The sequence below is a fragment of the Schistocerca piceifrons genome, chromosome 8 (assembly GCF_021461385.2).
Source record: "Schistocerca piceifrons isolate TAMUIC-IGC-003096 chromosome 8, iqSchPice1.1, whole genome shotgun sequence".
Taxonomy (NCBI): domain Eukaryota; kingdom Metazoa; phylum Arthropoda; class Insecta; order Orthoptera; family Acrididae; genus Schistocerca; species Schistocerca piceifrons.
This window is the reverse complement of record NC_060145.1, coordinates 314,897,211-314,915,312: the sequence shown is the minus strand read 5'-3', so window position 1 is coordinate 314,915,312 and position 18,102 is coordinate 314,897,211. Positions and strand designations below refer to the sequence as shown.

The window sequence follows — 18,102 nt, the reverse complement described above, 5'->3', positions numbered from 1 at the left end:
TCTGCATGCATCAATGACCATTTAGCAGCTGTCAACTGCTTAGGTAGAGGAATGGAATGTCCTACCACAAAAACTCTATCACCAATCTTATAGTGAGCATGAGAGCACAATGCAGAGCAGTCACTGGTGCCCCTAGTGATCACACAATGCATTAAGAACCATGTTCCTCATATTGAAATACCCAGGGGACTATCAGAAATCATGGTGACTTCAGGGTAATAAATGTCTTTGAATAAAAGTGTCATTCCTGTTCATCTTATGGTGTATTTCTTTCTGTTAGCTTCTGTGCTATTTGTAGCATTGATGTTCGACAAATCATGGATCTTCTGTTTTTTCTCTCTTTTATACATGCCTTTTTTAAACACAAACCAAACTCTGCACTAACTAGTCCCCACATTTCTCCCAATATCACTTTTGGAGTCCTTTCTTTTAGGCAGACTACTGTCTGCTTTAAATTTCATCCCTCCCTTCAGTCTCTCTCTATGAACCAGTTGAACAAAACTAGGGATAATATGAAACCATGCCATAAAAATTCTTAGCATTAATTTGTTGGCCTTGATTTCTCACTTTGGCTAATTTTATTTGGTTTTCTTTCTGTAGACATTATTGATTATTCCTTTAGCTTTGTATTTTTTTCTGTTTCTTCTCTGAGTTTTGAACATCCTCTTTTTCTTTAGATTATTGGAAGCATTCTCTAGGTCAAATTATGCTACTACACATGCATACAGAATGCCACTAACATCCTCTCTGATACTGCAGCCTCACTGTTTTAAATAACTATCTTGGCTGGAATGGATAGTGGGTTAAGGGAAGGGGTGTGGACTGAACAAAGTGACAAACAATATGATAGTGGTTTAAAAAAAAATCATGTCTGTGTGGAACTTGTAGGTGCATGCAAGAAAGGTAGTAGGCACCCACACATGGGTTGGTGTAGACATTTGCTATGACAAACAGCGAGACAAAAGATACTAGAATGAGATGGAAGTTCTGGAGTACGAGGAAAGATTATAAAATGTTGCAAATAGTAAGGTAGAGTGGTGTAGAAAAATAAGGCTTGTGTGGGGAAATAGCAGGGGTATGGGGGGAGGGGGGGGGGGGGGGACACAGAGGAAAGGCAGAGTAGTGGGAAATTGACATCAAGTGTGCTATAAGAATTAAGATACGTTGCACACATAATTCCAACCGGCACATTTCACAAATGTTGGTGGTGGGATATTGATGACATTGGGTGACTCTGCTTGACCTTACCCAGTCTGGTGATGGCCACTTTTCTGGTTGGATGGTTTGAATATGGTCAAACCTGCTTAAAATGCTATGAAGTGGCTGCAGGGAATTTGGTATCTGATGTGGGTGTTTCTCAGATAGCACCTCTCACAATATAGCAAATGTCAGATAAGCCTAAAATAGGAAGTGATGAATTTATGAGACAGGTCTTGCTCCTACCTAGGTTTTTGATGGTGATGTGACTTGTGGGACAGCGTCAGGTGTGTGTGTGTGTGTGTGTGTGTGTGTGTGTGTGTGTGTGTGTGTGTCGATTTTGACAGTTAATTCATTAAAAACAAGTATTTCAGCCCAAGAGATATGTTGAACAGAGTAACACATGGAAATGCATGCTTAATTATTTCACACATAATAAGTAGTATACAAGGTGTCCCAGGAGGAACAAACAGTATTGAGCGATATGACAGGGATGCACATTCAAAGTGAAAAGTGTATTAAACATGGGCTACAAAACGTGTATATTAAGAGTTATGAGCATTTCATATTCAATAATGTGAAACAGTCGCTTCTACTGCAGGCTTTTTGCTGTCCATATTTTGAGAGGAAATAGCATGGACCAAAACAAGAAAAATGGGTTCTAAAATGTGTACCTTAAGATCTGTGGACACTTGCTCAGTAGAATAGGTGTGTTTCACTGTGGTGAAGAGTGCTCATAGCTCTTAAGATATAGATCTTAGAGCCAATATTTACTAGACTTTTTTGCTTTCAATGGTCTCTTGTCATATCCCTGAATATTAACCATTCCTACTGGGGCACTCTGTATTATTTTGTGTTAGAGACATTGAAAAGTGAACACACAGGGAGCATGTAATACCAGGAAAGGTGAAACTGCAAGCAAAAACTGCACCTGATGTTTGGCACATAAAAACATGCAACAGAAAACTGTATTTACTCTAGCTTTTGAGCTCGTGTTCTTTCGCTAGCAGAAGTATCCAAAGTCACACACACAGCCATACAAACACCAAGAAATACAGACCCATGGCAGCTAGGAGACACATTACTAAATACTATTTTCTATTCCATGTTTCAATGCAGCACACATCAGTGAGCTGTACTTGAGAAGTAGATATATTTGATTTGAATTGGCCAGAGGTCATAAGTGTCATTTCTTTAATTATTTCTGATCTTAGAGACCAGAAAACATTTTTCTAGCCAGGGTATTATCAGTTTCTTGCTGAGCAGATCAATATTTGTATCATAGTTGGAAAATAGATTAGTTAGAGCCAAGGCAAAAATGGAACTCATTTTTCAAGGGTAGTGGCAAAATAGCCATCGGGAAGTTTATTTTACTTTTGTTTTTACAATTCGCCACAGTTAGAAATACAGCATGGACATTTTGTCATTTTCAATCAGATAACTGCTCAGTAGCAGATCTTGATGCCCTAATGTATTATTACAACTAAGTAATAAATTTTTATTTTTTTCAGAGAGAAAGAACTGCTTTATGTAGAATCACTCCTCTTGCAGGCATTATGCAACAAGTGTAAGTACTTACAGTGATTCAGTGTGCACACCATCCTTATATTATTGAAGTTAACCAGCATTTTCTATCTCAGTTGGAAATGCTCTGCCATCAGCAACTTTGCTAATGAGAAGTTAATTTATGTTATCTGAAGCAGTATGAGAAATTAATTTGCAAAGTTATTTTTGTGACAGCCTCTTGACATTAATAGTTCATTGCAACACATACATACATACATACATTAATCCTTGTTCCATAGATCATGACTATGACATTTCGTAATGATGTGGAACGTGTCACTTTGAATATTTTTTTTTTTTTTTTCAATTACTACTTCATATCTAAGAATTCATCTGTTGAGTAGAAGAAGTTGTCATTCAGAAATTCTTTTAATTTGCTTTTAAATGTTGGTTGGCTATCTATCAGACTTTTAATACTATTTGGCAAATGACTAAAGATATTTGTGACAGCATAATTCACCCCTTTCTGTGCCTAAGTGAGACTTAATCCAAAATAGTGAAGATCATCCTTTCCTCTAGGGTTGTAACTATGCACTTCGCTTTTATTTTTGAATTGGGATGGGTTATAATGACAAATTTCATAAGTGAATATATATATTGCAAAGGTACTATGAATATCCCGAGTTTCTTAAATAAATGTCTGCAAGGTGATCTTGGGTGGGCTCCAGCTATTATTCTGATTACACACTTTCGTACAATGAATACTTTCTCTCTTAATGACAGATTGCCCCAAAATGTGATTCCATATACAAGTAGTGAATGGAAACAGGCATAACAGGCTAATTTACTGATATATTTATCACCAAAATTTGCAATAACCCTGATAGAATGAGTAGCTGAACCTATTCAATTTCTCATCAATGCACACACCCAGAAATTTTGAGTATTCTGCCTTAGCAACAGACTTCTGTTCATAGTCTATATTTATCATTGGTGTTATGCCATTTACTGTACAGAATTGTATAAACTGTGCTTTCTCAAAATTTAGTGAGAGTACATTTGCAGAGAACCACTTAATAATTTTCTGAAAGGCATTATTTGCAATTTCCTCTGCTGACTCTTGCTTGTTGGGTGTGATTACTATACTTGTATCACAGCAAAAAGAACTAGCTTTGCATCTTCATGAATGTAGAGTGGCAAGTCGTTAATATATGTTAAGAACAGTAAGGGACCCAAGACTCCTGTGTGACACTGTTCTTGATACCTCCCTAAATTTAGCAGCAACTCTTCTACTCGCATTAGAAGGTACTTAAATTTTTCCAACTAAAATAATTTGGCCACCTGAATCAGTGTACGTCCTTAAAATTAATATTAATTATGAGTCTGTGCATTACGCACTGCCGGAAACCAGTGCAAATCAGGCTATTTATAATTAAAAAAATAATTGCCGATCTGGCATCTTTTTCAGTATTGCTAGGTTTCGCACCTACCACCTGCAACAATATCTTCCATGTATCTTATGGCTGTCTTAAGCATTAGTCTTCATTAGGACACTATCAATCAGAAAATATTTGATGATGATGATGATGATGATGGTGTGTGTGTGTGTGTGTGTGTGTGTGTGTGTGTGTGTGTGTGTGCCACTCAGAGAAAAAGTCATAGGATAATTCATTCATACTGACAGATTATTTACAAGTGAATGTTGCTCCTTCATAAGGAAAAAATAATAAAGAAAAGGAATGTCCCAAGATTCAGCCTGTGAAGGTATGTCATATACCCAATTGTTATGACTGAACAGCAGGTTAAATGGGATAACATTTTATTTATAGACCACAGAAGTGTAGTGTCATATTGACTCCAGACATCATAACCAAAGATTACGTATTTTTACCTTGTGTGCTTAAGAATTGGGATCACATAATTATCTGGAAATATCCATGAATGAAATGCAGGGTAAAGTCTGCAAGTACAATTTGAACAAAAGTTTCTAATAGGAAATATATTGTCTGACAAAAAAATGAAGGACTGATAAAGGTAGGAGGATATGAAATTAAACTTCATAGATTGAGACGGTATTTGATGTTATTTCAGTGACTACAAAATTGAGTCACATTTACAAAGAACTAGATAATATGGGCCCACTTATTGGTATGACCTTGCATTCCCTCTGGCCTGGACGCATGCACTAATTCAGTTGGGAAGTGTGTCATAATGCCATTGTAGCCTCTCTTGAGGCAAGCTGGGCCACAATTGTTTTAACTCATCCTTGATATCCTGGATACTGACACTGGGACGTAGTTGATGGCTGACCTGGTCCTATACATATTCTATCAGGGATAGAGTTGGAGATTTTGTGGCCACAGGAGTGCCTCAGTATCATGCAGAAAGTACTGCCTCTCCAAAACATTAGAAGAATAGGACCTCTCCACAGATTGTCACTGTAGTCTCTGATGATGGTCATCCAGGATAGCACAATCCATGCTCCCCAATCACGGCACTGCTCTGAAGACAGCTGTGTTTTGTGTTATGGTCATAATAACAGTCTATGCATGGGACAGTAAATTCCTAGTCCAGCTGCTGCTACTCTCCAACCAGTAGTATGAAGTACGAGGTGCATTCAAGTTCTAAGGCCTCTGATTTTTTTTCTAATTAACTACTCACCTGAAATCGATGAAACTGGCATTGCTTCTCGACGTAATCACCCTGCAGACGTACACATTTTTCACAACGCTGACGCCATGATTCCATGGCAGCGGCAAAGGCTTCTTTAGGAGTCTGTTTTGACCACTGGAAAATCGCTTAGGCAATAGCAGCATGGCTGGTGAATGTGCGGCCACAGAGGGTGTCTTTCATTGTTGGAAAAAGCCAAAAGTCACTAGGAGCCAGGTCAGGTGAGTAGGGAGCATGAGGAATCACTTCAAAGTTGTTATCACGAAGAAACTGTTGCGTAACGTTAGCTCGATGTGCGGGTGCGTTGTCTTGGTGAAACAGCACACGTGCAGCCCTTCCCAGACGTTTTTGGTGCACTGCAGGAAGGAATTTGTTCTTCAAAACATTTTCATAGGATGCACCTGTTACCGTAGTGCCCTTTGGAACGCAGTGGGTAAGGATTACGCCCTCGCTGTCCCAGAACATGGACACCATCATTTTTTCAGCACTGGCAGTTATCCGAAATTTTTTTGGTGGCGGTGAATCTGTGTGCTTCCATTGAGCTGACTGGCGCTTTGTTTCTGGATTGAAAAATGGCATCCACATCTCATCCATTGTCACAACCGACGAAACGAAAGTCCCATTCATGCTGTCGTTGTGCATCAACATTTCTTGGCAACATGCCACATGGGCAGCCATGTGGTCATCCGTCAGCATTCGTGGCACCCACCTGGATGACACTTTTCGCATTTTCAGGTCGTCATGCAGGATTGTGTGCACAGAACCCACAGAAATGCCAACTCTGGAGGCGATCTGTTCAACAGTCATTCGGCGATCCCCCTAAACAATTCTCTCCACTTTCTCGATCATGTCGTCAGACCGGCTTGTGCGAGCCCGAGGTTGTTTCGGTTTGTTGTCACATGATGTTCTGCCTTCATTAAACTGTCGCACCCACGAACGCACTTTCTACACATCCATAACTCCATCACCACATGTCTCCTTCAACTGTCGATGAATTTCAATTGGTTTCACACCACGCAAATTCAGAAAACGAATGATTGCACGCTGTTCAAGTAAGGAAAATGTCGCCATTTTAAGTATTTAAAACAGTTCTCATTCTCGCCGCTGGCGGTAAAATTCCATCTGCCGTACGGTGCTGCCATCTCTGGGACGTATTGACAATGAGCGTGGCCTCATTTTAAAACAATGCACATGTTTCTATCTCTTTCCAGTCCGGAGAAAAAAAATCAGAGGCCTTAGAACTTGAATGCACCTCGTAACACAAAATGTTGCACGGAATCCATTACTTGTGCACGTGAAGAGGTTATGACCTGCTTGGTGCACATTATGATGATCCTCCCTTCTGCAGTCAAACACGGTCACCTAAAATCTTGTTAATGAGTATGCCTATCCTCATATTCCCATGCAATCCAGCATCAAGCCACTGTCACATCTGCATGCCCCACAAATCTGAATCTGACTAGTAAGCCAAATGGAGACCGTCAGTTGCTTATAATGCATATGTACATGTAGCATCCGTGTGCCTCTGGCAATGATCGGTCAACATCTAATACAGTTCATGCTCTTTATATACACTAACAGGCCTGACAACGACACTAAACACTAACAGCACTAATGCACACAGGTAGTGCAAAACCGGGATTCACTGATGAAGACAACGTGATGCCGTCCATCAGCAGTCCATGCCTATCTGCCACAGCACCACTCCATCGCAGCCATTTGTGTTGTGATGTTAACAGCAGCCTACACATGGGGCAGCATTCCATAGACTGGCAGCTGCTAGTCTCTGACCAACGGTGCAAGACGACACAGAATGATGCAGGGAATCCCCTATTTGTTCTTGGATGGCAGATACAGGCGCGAAGGCCTTATATGTAGTTGGTGCATAACATAGTGATCCCCCCTTGTGGTTGTCAGACGTGATCGACTAGAACTTTGGTAATGAGTATGCCTACCTTCACATTCCTACGCAGGTCATTGCCTGCAGGTCATTGCCCCTCTGAATGCCCCATAAACCTGTATATTACATGATTTGACCAGCAGAGTAAATGGAGACTCTGAGGCACATTTCAAACTGAGTCAGATGCTGGTAATTTGTGTCTCACACAACTACGCAGCATCTCCGTTGGTCTTCACAGTAAGCACTCAACATCTGACAATGGAGAGGCCTAGGAAAAGGGCCTCTCCAGCCCTTTTTCTTCACCACTCTTCCTTCGCCTCTGATTCAATCAGTCTTTCCTTCTCATCCCTTATGGTAAGTCTGCCCAGACCCATGGTTCTGGATGACTTCCAAAATCTACCCCTTTTCCTAGACATCTCCTGTCATTTTGCTTCACCCCTCTTCCTTCCCTTTCAACCCTTCTGCCTGAAGAAGGAGCCACAGGCTCCAAAAGCTTGCCAATTACAACTGTCTTTTATGTGTGTGTCCTACCACCGCTTAGTGAGTAGATTTTTTATCTATCCCATAAAATAATTTTTTCAATAATTGTTTTCGTTGTTATAACACACTTTATGATATCCAAGAGTCACATCAGATTATTAGTTTTGAAAATGTATTCATGATGGCAGTAATTAATGCCAGATGAAGAAGAAAGTTATAGATCCAACTGACTATAACAAACAACTTAAAGAAATCAGCAAGTTGCAGAGTAAGAATACCATAATTGTCATTACACTGCTTTTTGTATCCTGAAGAAAAGTGTCAAAGTGTACTCACAGATTCTGTGAGTTTAGAATTTATCAACTCCATCAAATACTAACTAATCAAGTGATTACCTCTTGTAAGCCACCCAGACAGCCATGTGTATTAACCCTCGAGTGGCTGCATTTTTTGTAACACCAGTGGTCGTGTGGTTGACTCTATCAACCAGCCATTTTTTTCATAGATGTGAAAAGTTCTACCATAATATGCTTGCTACTAAAAATAATAAGTTTATTTTCTTTTTTTAATTAATAGAAATACAAATTTTAATATTTGACCTTTATTATTTCTATAGATAAAGTTACAAAATCTAATTAAAGAATCCTAGTTTTTCATTTAACAACACATTCGTAACACACAGGATGAAGTTAAATCACATTTGACCTGCATTTATTTCTCAGTACATGTTACTCATACATCATTTATTGGATAATACTCTCTTTATTGAACATGACTATATTGTTTCTATGTAAAAACAGACTTTACTCATCCTGTTCCTCTACCTCATCCACAATGCTACAAGCACACTTTTCACACACAATTGCGGAATGCTTTTTGCATACAAATATCTTACCTGACTGCAATGAATTGTGGTGACAACATTGTTTTTTCCGCCACACATAATGCAGTGACTCTTCTTTTTGTTAGGAGGTTCTTCTGGTTCTTTAGGTTCTTGCAATTTATACGGCGCCAAAAAATTTTGAGATCATTTGGAAGCATCGAAATGTGGGATCTTGTAACTAAACTTGTAACTTTCGTAAGTTGTTGGGACAACTGTTTCAAAAATAGCCTCCTTGGTTTTTTTTGGGGTTTATGCGTTGCAGTGAAACAGAATTTGGGCATTGATACCTGCGTTGTTTAGTAAAGCAAACCATACAGCCATTGTCCACCTCCTTGTTACTCATGCAACAGAATATTTACTGCACATTTGGTCGACTGTGTCAGCCCCTCCTTTTTTCATGTTGTAGTCCTTGATAATGTGTGGTTTATTGGTATTCTCATCACCTGTGCCTTCACTGTGCATGGTGCTAAACAGAACAACACATTTGTTTCTTTTTGGCATCTATGATACCAGTGTGATACCTTTCTGGTATCCAAACTGTGAAGACCCAATGTTCCTGGATTTCAGAGGTAGGAATTCTGGAGGGATTTCTGTTTTATTTTTCTTCAGAGTTCCAATGCATGTGACATTTCTCTGCAAAAGTGAGACTGCCAGTGGATGACTGGTATACCAAAAGTAATATTGTGATTTGATCTCAGCGGACTTTCTGCCACACGATGCACAATATCGTACCATTTATTTGGCACCTTGTAAGGGCCATCTGGTTGTGTTCCACAGTACAGCTCAACAGATGCTGTACAGAATGTTTTGGCATTGCAAATAGCAAAGAATTTCAAGCTGTGCTTTGCTCGTTTGTTCGGTATATACTGAACAAATGAACATCTCCCTCTAAAAGGTGTCAGCGTCTCATCTATGGTTACAAACTCTCCCAGACTATAGCTTTCCTTACAATTGGTGACAAATTTACCTAAATATGACCTGATTGCTGCTAATTTGTCTCTCTCACGTCTTTGTGTTCTTGTCAGTTTGTCGTCAAATCTCACTCTTCTGAGGAGAAATAAGAACCATCTGTATGACATGCAAACTCGAAGGATCTTCATACCAGTGCCATCTTTACTCCAAAGTTTTATTTCCACCCTTCAAGCCAATCAATATAAGGATTCCGATGCGAGCATATATCTCTTACCTAGAAGTTTCCTTCATAACTCTCTCTCTAGAATAGATGTTCTGTGATACTACGTTTCTAATATGCAAATTGGTGTATTCCACAAATGAATCAATCATGTCTGTACTCTTACTGTACTTTTAATCCAAAATAAAGACAGTATGTTGACTCTATACACCAAACAGAACACGGACTAAAATAAGCTGTAATTGTTGTCAATGTGCAAGCGCTACAAACACAGCAACAATACAAGTGACCGACAGAGGTCCAACTTGAAGATAGTTGGAACCGCCAGCACTGCAACAATGCGTATTTTGAATTCAGAGTGAAAAAAACGAACTCTAGTTGACTCAGTCAACCAATGTGACTGCTCTAGGGTCAATGTTCCACTTCCAGGCCAGAGGTGTGCCACCCCTGGATTGAATCCACCAGCCACATTAACGATTAGACTCAGTCAGCCAGCCAGTCTGGATGGAAAACTTTCGCTCACAATCACATCAATAACATTATATACAGATGGTTGGGTTACATATATTCCATCCCAGAGGGTATGGGGTGAAGGGGTGGCAACAGGAAAGGCATCAGCCACCCCTTAAAGTAAGCATTCCAATATGGAACCAAAATTTTACATGTCAGTATTGTTGAGGAACTATATATCTGTTCTTACATTTTACATTCTAGGGGAGGACATGCTCGCTTAAGAACAGCAGATGCTAAAACAGGGTGTATACGCACACAAGGAAAAAAGATTTCTGAATTTCCTGGATAAAAATACACTTTTGTCCAGGTGAAAATACACTTTTTCTGTGTTAAGTGACAGTACACTTTCCCTCATAACAGTAAAACTTATAAATTATTTGAATGATCAAGGTTTTATACACCTGTCTAGAGCTTCCCGACAAACAAACTCCGGGCATGGGGACAGCTAGGCGGGAAGCGAGAAAACTTGGATTCCGTGGTCAAGCAGCTGCTCATAGCCTTACATCACACCAGTAAATGCCAAATGACATCTCGCTTGGTGTAAGTTGCATAAACATTGGACAATTGAATAGTGGAAAAGTGTTGCATGGAGTGACGAATCACAGTACACAATGTGGCGATGCAATGGAAGGGTGTGAATATGGCGAATGCACGATGAATGACATCTGCCAGCGTGTGTAGTGCCAACAGTAAAATTTGGAGTCAGTGGTGTTATGGTGTGGTAGTGATTTTCATGGAGGGAGATTGCACCCCTTGTTTTTTTGCATGGCGCTATCACAGCACAGGCCTACACTGATGTTTAAAGCACCTTCTTGCTTCCCACTGCTGAAGAGCAATTCGGGGATGACGATTGCATCTTTCCACATGATTGAGCACCTGTTCATAATGCACAGCCTGTGAAAGAGTGGTTTCACAACAATAACATCTCTGTAATGGACTGACCGGCACAGAGTCTTGAACTAAATCCCATAGAACACCTTTGTGATACTTTGGAACGGCGACTTTGTGCCAGGCCTCACCGACCAACATCGATACTCTCCTCAGTGCAGCACTAGATGAAGAATGGGCTGCCACTCCCCAAAAAACCTTCCAGCACTTGATTGACTGTATGCCTGCAAGAATGGAATGTGTCATCAAGGCTAATGGTGGGCCAACATCATATTGAATTCCAGCTTTACCAACAGAGGGTGGTATGAACTTGTAAGTCATTTTCAGCCAGGTGTCCGGATACTTTTGATCACATAGTGTAGTTTAAATTAATAGACATGGTGTAGTTACAAGTAAAGCTAAACTTTCACATGTAATATTGGTCTTTTTTGCACATGTCGTACTTTAAGATACATCACACTAAAGTGCCAGTAAAATCTTAAATAATGACATAAATGTCTGGCCTTCTGGGCTCAAAATTCTTCTCAGTGGCTGGTGCTCAAAGTGTTAAATTATAGATGAGAATCAAACACTCAGTGATCTCAGAAATTCAAAGCACATTCTCACACATTGACATCACCTTGCATAAAATGAAATTTACTTTGTAGGTAATATTTTCAAACCATCATTCCCAATATTTTCCTGCATCTTGTTAGAATTTGTTTCAGCTGTTTTTAAAGAATGTCAGAAAATAGGCATTACTGCACTTGCACAGCTATAATTACAGAAGAAGCCCCTATGTTTGTACATATATAGCATTAAGAGCTCTTACATTATGTCATAAATGAAACAGGATATTGGAGGATACTCCAGGACCATAGTAATTTCGTAAACAGTACAAAAAAGCATAATTCGGTTTGAAGTGCACATTTGTATGTCCAGATTCACTAAGAAGTTGTCCCCAATGTGATATTAAGCTTTTCAGTGTGCTTTTCGGGATGCAGATTTTCTTGGAGTATCAGTACTGTAGTCACTAAGAAGTTGTCCCCAATGTGATATTAAGCTTTTCAGTGTGCTTTTCGGGATGCAGATTTTCTTGGAGTATCAGTACTGTAGTCTCTCGTTTTATTCTTTATTATGGAAAAAACTGTATGTTCCAGATGATGAAAATGTGCACTTGAAATTCAGCAACAGCCACACTTTAAGTAGCCAGAAGCAGGAGAAGTACTGCTCATACATAACTCAATTGTGCTTGCGCATGAGCCTGGTGGCAACTGCTCAAACAAACCTAATGCAAACGATTGTGATGTCACACTCATTGGAAGAAGTTTGTTGTTACAAAGTATTGCATAGTCTTTGTACTAAAGCCTTTCGCACATTTTGTTGGCAGACACTTGTGGGTACACTGTGTTTTGTTGCTGTAAATAGTGCATTTCCTTTACAACTTCAGTTTTGTTTCTTTTTCTCTTATTCATATTTTATTCCTGCAGTATTATTCTGCAGTAGTAGGATACAGTAAAATTCTTTGTTAGTGTATCAGTTTTTACCAGTAAGAATTACAAAAAATGAACTGAAAACAAAAACAATGAAAAATTACCAGTTTTTTTTTCCAGATTTCCCAATTGTCACAGGGCACATACATCCTGTAAAAAGGAGTGACATCTCGAACCTTGCTTCTATGACTTATTTTTTTGACTAGATCATAGTATTGAGTTGTATGTTTTATCGATGTAAAGATTTGTGGACTACAGAGGAGACACCATTCTTAAAACAATGAAGCCAATTCATAATGGGATGTAGGAAATAAGAAATAAGGACATTGCAATATTTTAAGTATACTACAGTCAGTTGACAGGAGAGTCTGCACAACACTTTGGTGCGTTGTTTCATCAAGGATAAATGAAATAACAATTTTTCAGAAATATTCACAAAGTGTGGCTATATTCACAATAAAAAAGAAAACAATTACACTTATTAATTACGTTCACTCACAACTACATTACTTATCATTACTTATTTTATAAGATTACAATTCTACGGGGCTGTTTTATTCTAGACACTTTAAAACAAAGCTTGAAGGGATGTTGTAGAACACATTTGTGCATGTTTGGGAACTGCCTAAACTTTTGTGTACAATTATGAAAAATTTTCCTGCATCAAGAAAAGAAAGTGTACTTCCTGAATCATGTGACAGAAAATTACCACAGACTCATACTTCTATAGTCTTACACAATGTTTTCCCTAAAACTTCAACATTTGTTCATTTTTAGTTCAAAATGGGATTTCAGTTACATCCTTTTACACAAAGTGTCAAAAATATATATACAAAGTATATAAATATATATACTCATTATTTATCCATTCTCATGTGAAAAATGATATTGTACTGATAATATATTTTTGAATTTTTCTGTTTCATTGCAAAAGTTTTTCTAATGTGTTTTATAGTATCTGCTTTCTCACACAAAAATTTATGAACACACAAACGCTAACAGACTACCATATTTTTTATAAACTCTTTTCACAAAATTATGTCATCTTGTAAAACTAGTCTTTTTTTATTAAATCCAACTTCATGGACAACATCAGATGATATTTAAAAATTAATTTGAATATTTTATTACTTTTTATATATATGCATATAAAACATTGTTCTTTTGGAAGGATGTACACAGTAGTCTAATCTATACAGGGCACACTTCTGTTTTTGTTAATTTTAATGTTTTAGTTTTATTACAAAAATGTTGTTTATGGGTTCTTGATTGGGAAACATGGAGCTTGCTAGAAAACTAAAATTTGAAGGCATCATTAAGGGGCCGGATTTGTACATGAAGTAAAAGTTGGCATCTACTGTCACAATAACCTTGGCACTTCAAAGCAGCGACATGTACTAAAGTACTGTGTCACTACACCTAAAACACTACATTTTTAACTTTTTAACTTTTATTACAAAAGGGGCTTAGCATACGTGAATAGGGGATTTATTTTAAAATATATATTAAAATTGTACTTTATTCATGAGCTTCTGAAAGAAAATTTATTATGATTGTGGAAATCATCACTGAGCTATCTTCATAATAAATAAAAATTTAAATTACAGTCAAAATAAAACCACAATGAGACATTTATGTACTTCCAAACTAAAACTGATACAAATAGTCTTTTTAAACTACCATAATAAACAAATGATGTCCACATTATATTGTGACTAGGATTTTTTTCTTTCAAAGAAATGCTGCACCATTTGATATTTTGCCTTTCACTTGCTAATTTTAATTTATGTGTGAAATTTTCTGAATGAATATATGTCTTGAAGACATATCATTAGCATGTGAATGGTAGTCTAAGATGACAATTTGTAAGTAATAAATTGGTATCTCAGAGTATTCTGGCCCACAGTTTTCTAACTTTACACATCTCACAGAAAATCTGAACACATATTGAACACAACACGAGCAAAACAATTTCATACTTGGCAACACACTAAAACATATTAATAAATACTGCTTTCTAACAATGAGATGCATAACTGCCATTATGAGTTTAAAGAAAAATTACGCTGACCCATACAACGAGTTCTCTCTTTTAGAGACCAAATGAGCTTGAGCATTAAATTGCTACAATAACAAAACAAAATGATACCATTTAACAAACATTTCATCTGGCAATATGACCACATTTTCTGTATTCTTATGAAGTTGATCACGTGAACAATAAATAGTTACAAACCAATAGGCTTGTATTAATTACATTAAATGAACAAAAATATGTATAAAATCACAAACATATATGTACAAATAGATCACTTAGTATAAATTAAATTATAAATGAAATATCATATTGTCAAAATACTAGTCTTTTTCATCTCTTAATTTACTTCAACACAGTAATCATGACTCGCTTCCAAAAATAGAGCAATCTTTTGGGATTTTGAGTGATTTATTTTAGAAATGCAGGAGAGACAGAGTTTTCCATGGATTTCCTATATGCTAGAATGAGGTGGAAATTGGGAATTGAGGAGGGAACGAAAGAAGGCTCACTCCGAAAGCAAAAATATTTCACCTGCTTTCGCACCCTTTCCATTAAATAAGTTAAAAGCCATTAAAATTTAAAGAAATTCTCAAACAGTCAACTCCTCCATTGTTTTATAACATGTAAGCAGTCCTGCAAAGGACAATGATTCAGTCAGTTTCTTTTTGTGACAACGTGAAAGGACAAATGTATTTAGCTTCAAAATGGCAGCTTTTACATTTGCATTCTGATCACATCAGTGGTGGGCTGAAACACATTCTGTCTAAATAAATAATACACTAGTTTTGAGCTTTTTAAAAATCAGTTCATGGAACTTAATTCAGTGAATCTCCCACTCTTAAAATTACAGACTGCAGCACTATTCTACCACAGCAAGTTAGTAATACATGATGTGAGATCAGTGCATTGCCACAAGGCAGCTTAAATTAGTATATTATCTACATTAGAATAAAATAGTTCAGTAAAATACCTGGGAAACTGGACTAGCTACGTAATGGTAAGAACGACTGCATGCAGACACTTAGAATCTAGACAGCAACTGCATAGATTCAGCTGCAACGTTCAGAGTCAAATGGAACGAAAACAACGTATACTTTGTGAGAGTACTTTCAGGTGTGCTAGAATTGTGAAAATTAACTGTGATGTCTGTTTGTCTAAGATTTGAGATGAAATCCATCAAAACTTAGTATTAGGCATCTTCTTACAATCACAGATCAAGGTTATGACTTAGACTAAATATAAATTATATTCTCATATTTAAAATTTTTTTGTTAGATCAGTTCAAGAAGTTGTACCCAGACAATAAATGAAATTATTGCAGCTGCAGATAAATTTCAGGACATGTCAGTCAATTTATGTTGACTAGTGGAGGTAGAGGAAATAAGTAATAAAAATAAACAACTATTGGCTTCTGAGATTTCGGACTAGGAAGCATTAATATACAACTGGCAAAACAAGAATGAAACTTAATATGTGAGGACTAGGAAACGAGATAGTTATGTTACCACTTCAAGCTTTTAGTTTAAATGCTTCCACAGTGGTGAAAATCTTGATGAATTATTGACAAACAAAAGAAAAAGTAACCAAGTTGTTTTACCAGAACTGTACTGTGTTACTATGGATTGATAGAAAAAACTGTATCATTTTAGCACATCTGTATGACAATTTAATACAAAATAAGTTAGCATCAAGAAGTATGATACAGTTCTCCCTATATAGCTAGTACAATTAATCAGTGTACTATAAAGCAGATGAACCCAGTATTTGAACACTCTTCTGAGGACTTATAGCAATCATTGCATCATTTGATGCATCGGTTGCAACATATTCAAAATAAAGGTTTGCAAGATGCAAAGTGGCAGCAGCAGTCTCAAAGTAACACTGAAGATGTTTTGCACTGTGTCCTCACCACACTTACTTCCACCTATGTGATACAGCTTATATATGAGCACTCAGCAAGTGTGTAATACACACACTAAATGCACACACTACGTAGTGTCTATTGACTCACCAGAGGAAAACACACATTGTCTTCTCGCCTAAGGAATGAGAAACAAAACAAGTACTAAAGTGATACAGCCTTAGTATACAGAAGCACCTGGAAGTCAAAAGCAGCAGTGAATCACAGTTCTCACACAGTTGTTAAGCTGCAGCAGCTGCCTTCTTATCTGCAGCTGTTTGCGTGGGGCTATCCAACCGCACCACCTTCCTGGTAAGGACCTGTTACCATGCAAGGGTGCATTGGAAACAAGGTTGTCCAGGTCGTGGTCGTATAAGTCGGTGTTCGCATAAGGAACTGTGCCGTGTAGGTGGGAGGACGGTCAGTAGGAGGCAGTGTCGATGGGCGTGTGGATGTCTGTGCAGAGGACGGCGATGAGGGAGTTGAAGCCGATGTTGTAACACCGAGTTTCCTAAGGCGCATCTTTTCTTCCCATTCGTCCCATCCGTGTTTGGCACGGTTTAAGTTTCGATGTTGGTAGAAAACTAAAGATATGCGTGTGGGTCGTAGTCTGTCTGGTCTCCGCAGGGCCGTTGTCGCGTGCAGCTCGTGCTTGGCACACTCAAATAACACAGAGCCATGACCTAAAGCTATGGCCACACCTCCCATTTGTGAATCCTTGAAACATTCTTCATTATCACAGTAACCTGTAACTTCACCTATTGGCTCTGCACGAGGTGGTTCTGGCACTGGCGGTGGGAAGAAGGGATGAGCATGCCCATACAGATCCCATCGGAACTGGTGGTGGTATGCAGCAGATGCGTGGTAACAAGCAGCAGCAGCTTCTTGCTTCAGTGGATCAGCATACGGATACCCGTATCCATCTGGTGTAGGATAGGTTGGAGGATAGCCATAGAATGGTTGATGTCCATAACCAGTGCCTCCATACCGGAAGTCCCCCCATGCAGGACTTTCCTGTTTGACTGGTGCCTGGGCTGCTGCTGCCGCCGCTGCTGCTGCAGCTGCCTGTTGACGTTGCCAGGCATCTGTTAGTCCACTAACTCCTTCTGAACTTGTTCCCTTTTCACTAGGTGGTGTAAATGGTTTCAAAAAGCTTTTGCTGTAGGTGGACATGGATTCTGTAGTAGCCACTGATGCTGTTGTTCGTGAAGGAGGTCTCGCTTTCGGTACACGAAACGGTGATGCCTGGGTTGGAGATGTGGGGGTGGTTGCAGTGGTTGCAGTACTAGAACTGTCCCACGTTGGCTGTTGTGTCCATGGAGAACCTGGTGAAGGCGACTTGCTAGGTGACGCACGAGGAGCTGTTGCAGCCGTCGCAGTCACTGAAGCAGAGCGCTGAGGATATGGGCTGCTACCTAAAACAGATAAAGGATCTGACCTGTAAGGAACTATAATAAAAAAATCTTTGATTTTGTCTCTACAATTATAACTTACTTCTGATGGTATAGAACACTACAGTCATT

General features: G+C 38.5%; 1 protein-coding gene across 1 annotated transcript in view; it reads right to left on the bottom strand.

The window, feature by feature from the left end:
• Window positions 1-12,729: 12,729 nt before the first annotated feature.
• Window positions 12,730-18,102, bottom strand: part of LOC124711676 (methylcytosine dioxygenase TET2) — a 52,876-nt gene continuing 47,503 nt past the window's right edge. Inside the window, exon 13 of the mRNA XM_047241872.1 lies at window positions 12,730-17,994. Coding sequence (XP_047097828.1) covers window positions 16,868-17,994 — 1,127 coding nt within the window. The 3' untranslated portion in view covers window positions 12,730-16,867. The remainder of the gene's footprint in view (window positions 17,995-18,102) is intronic.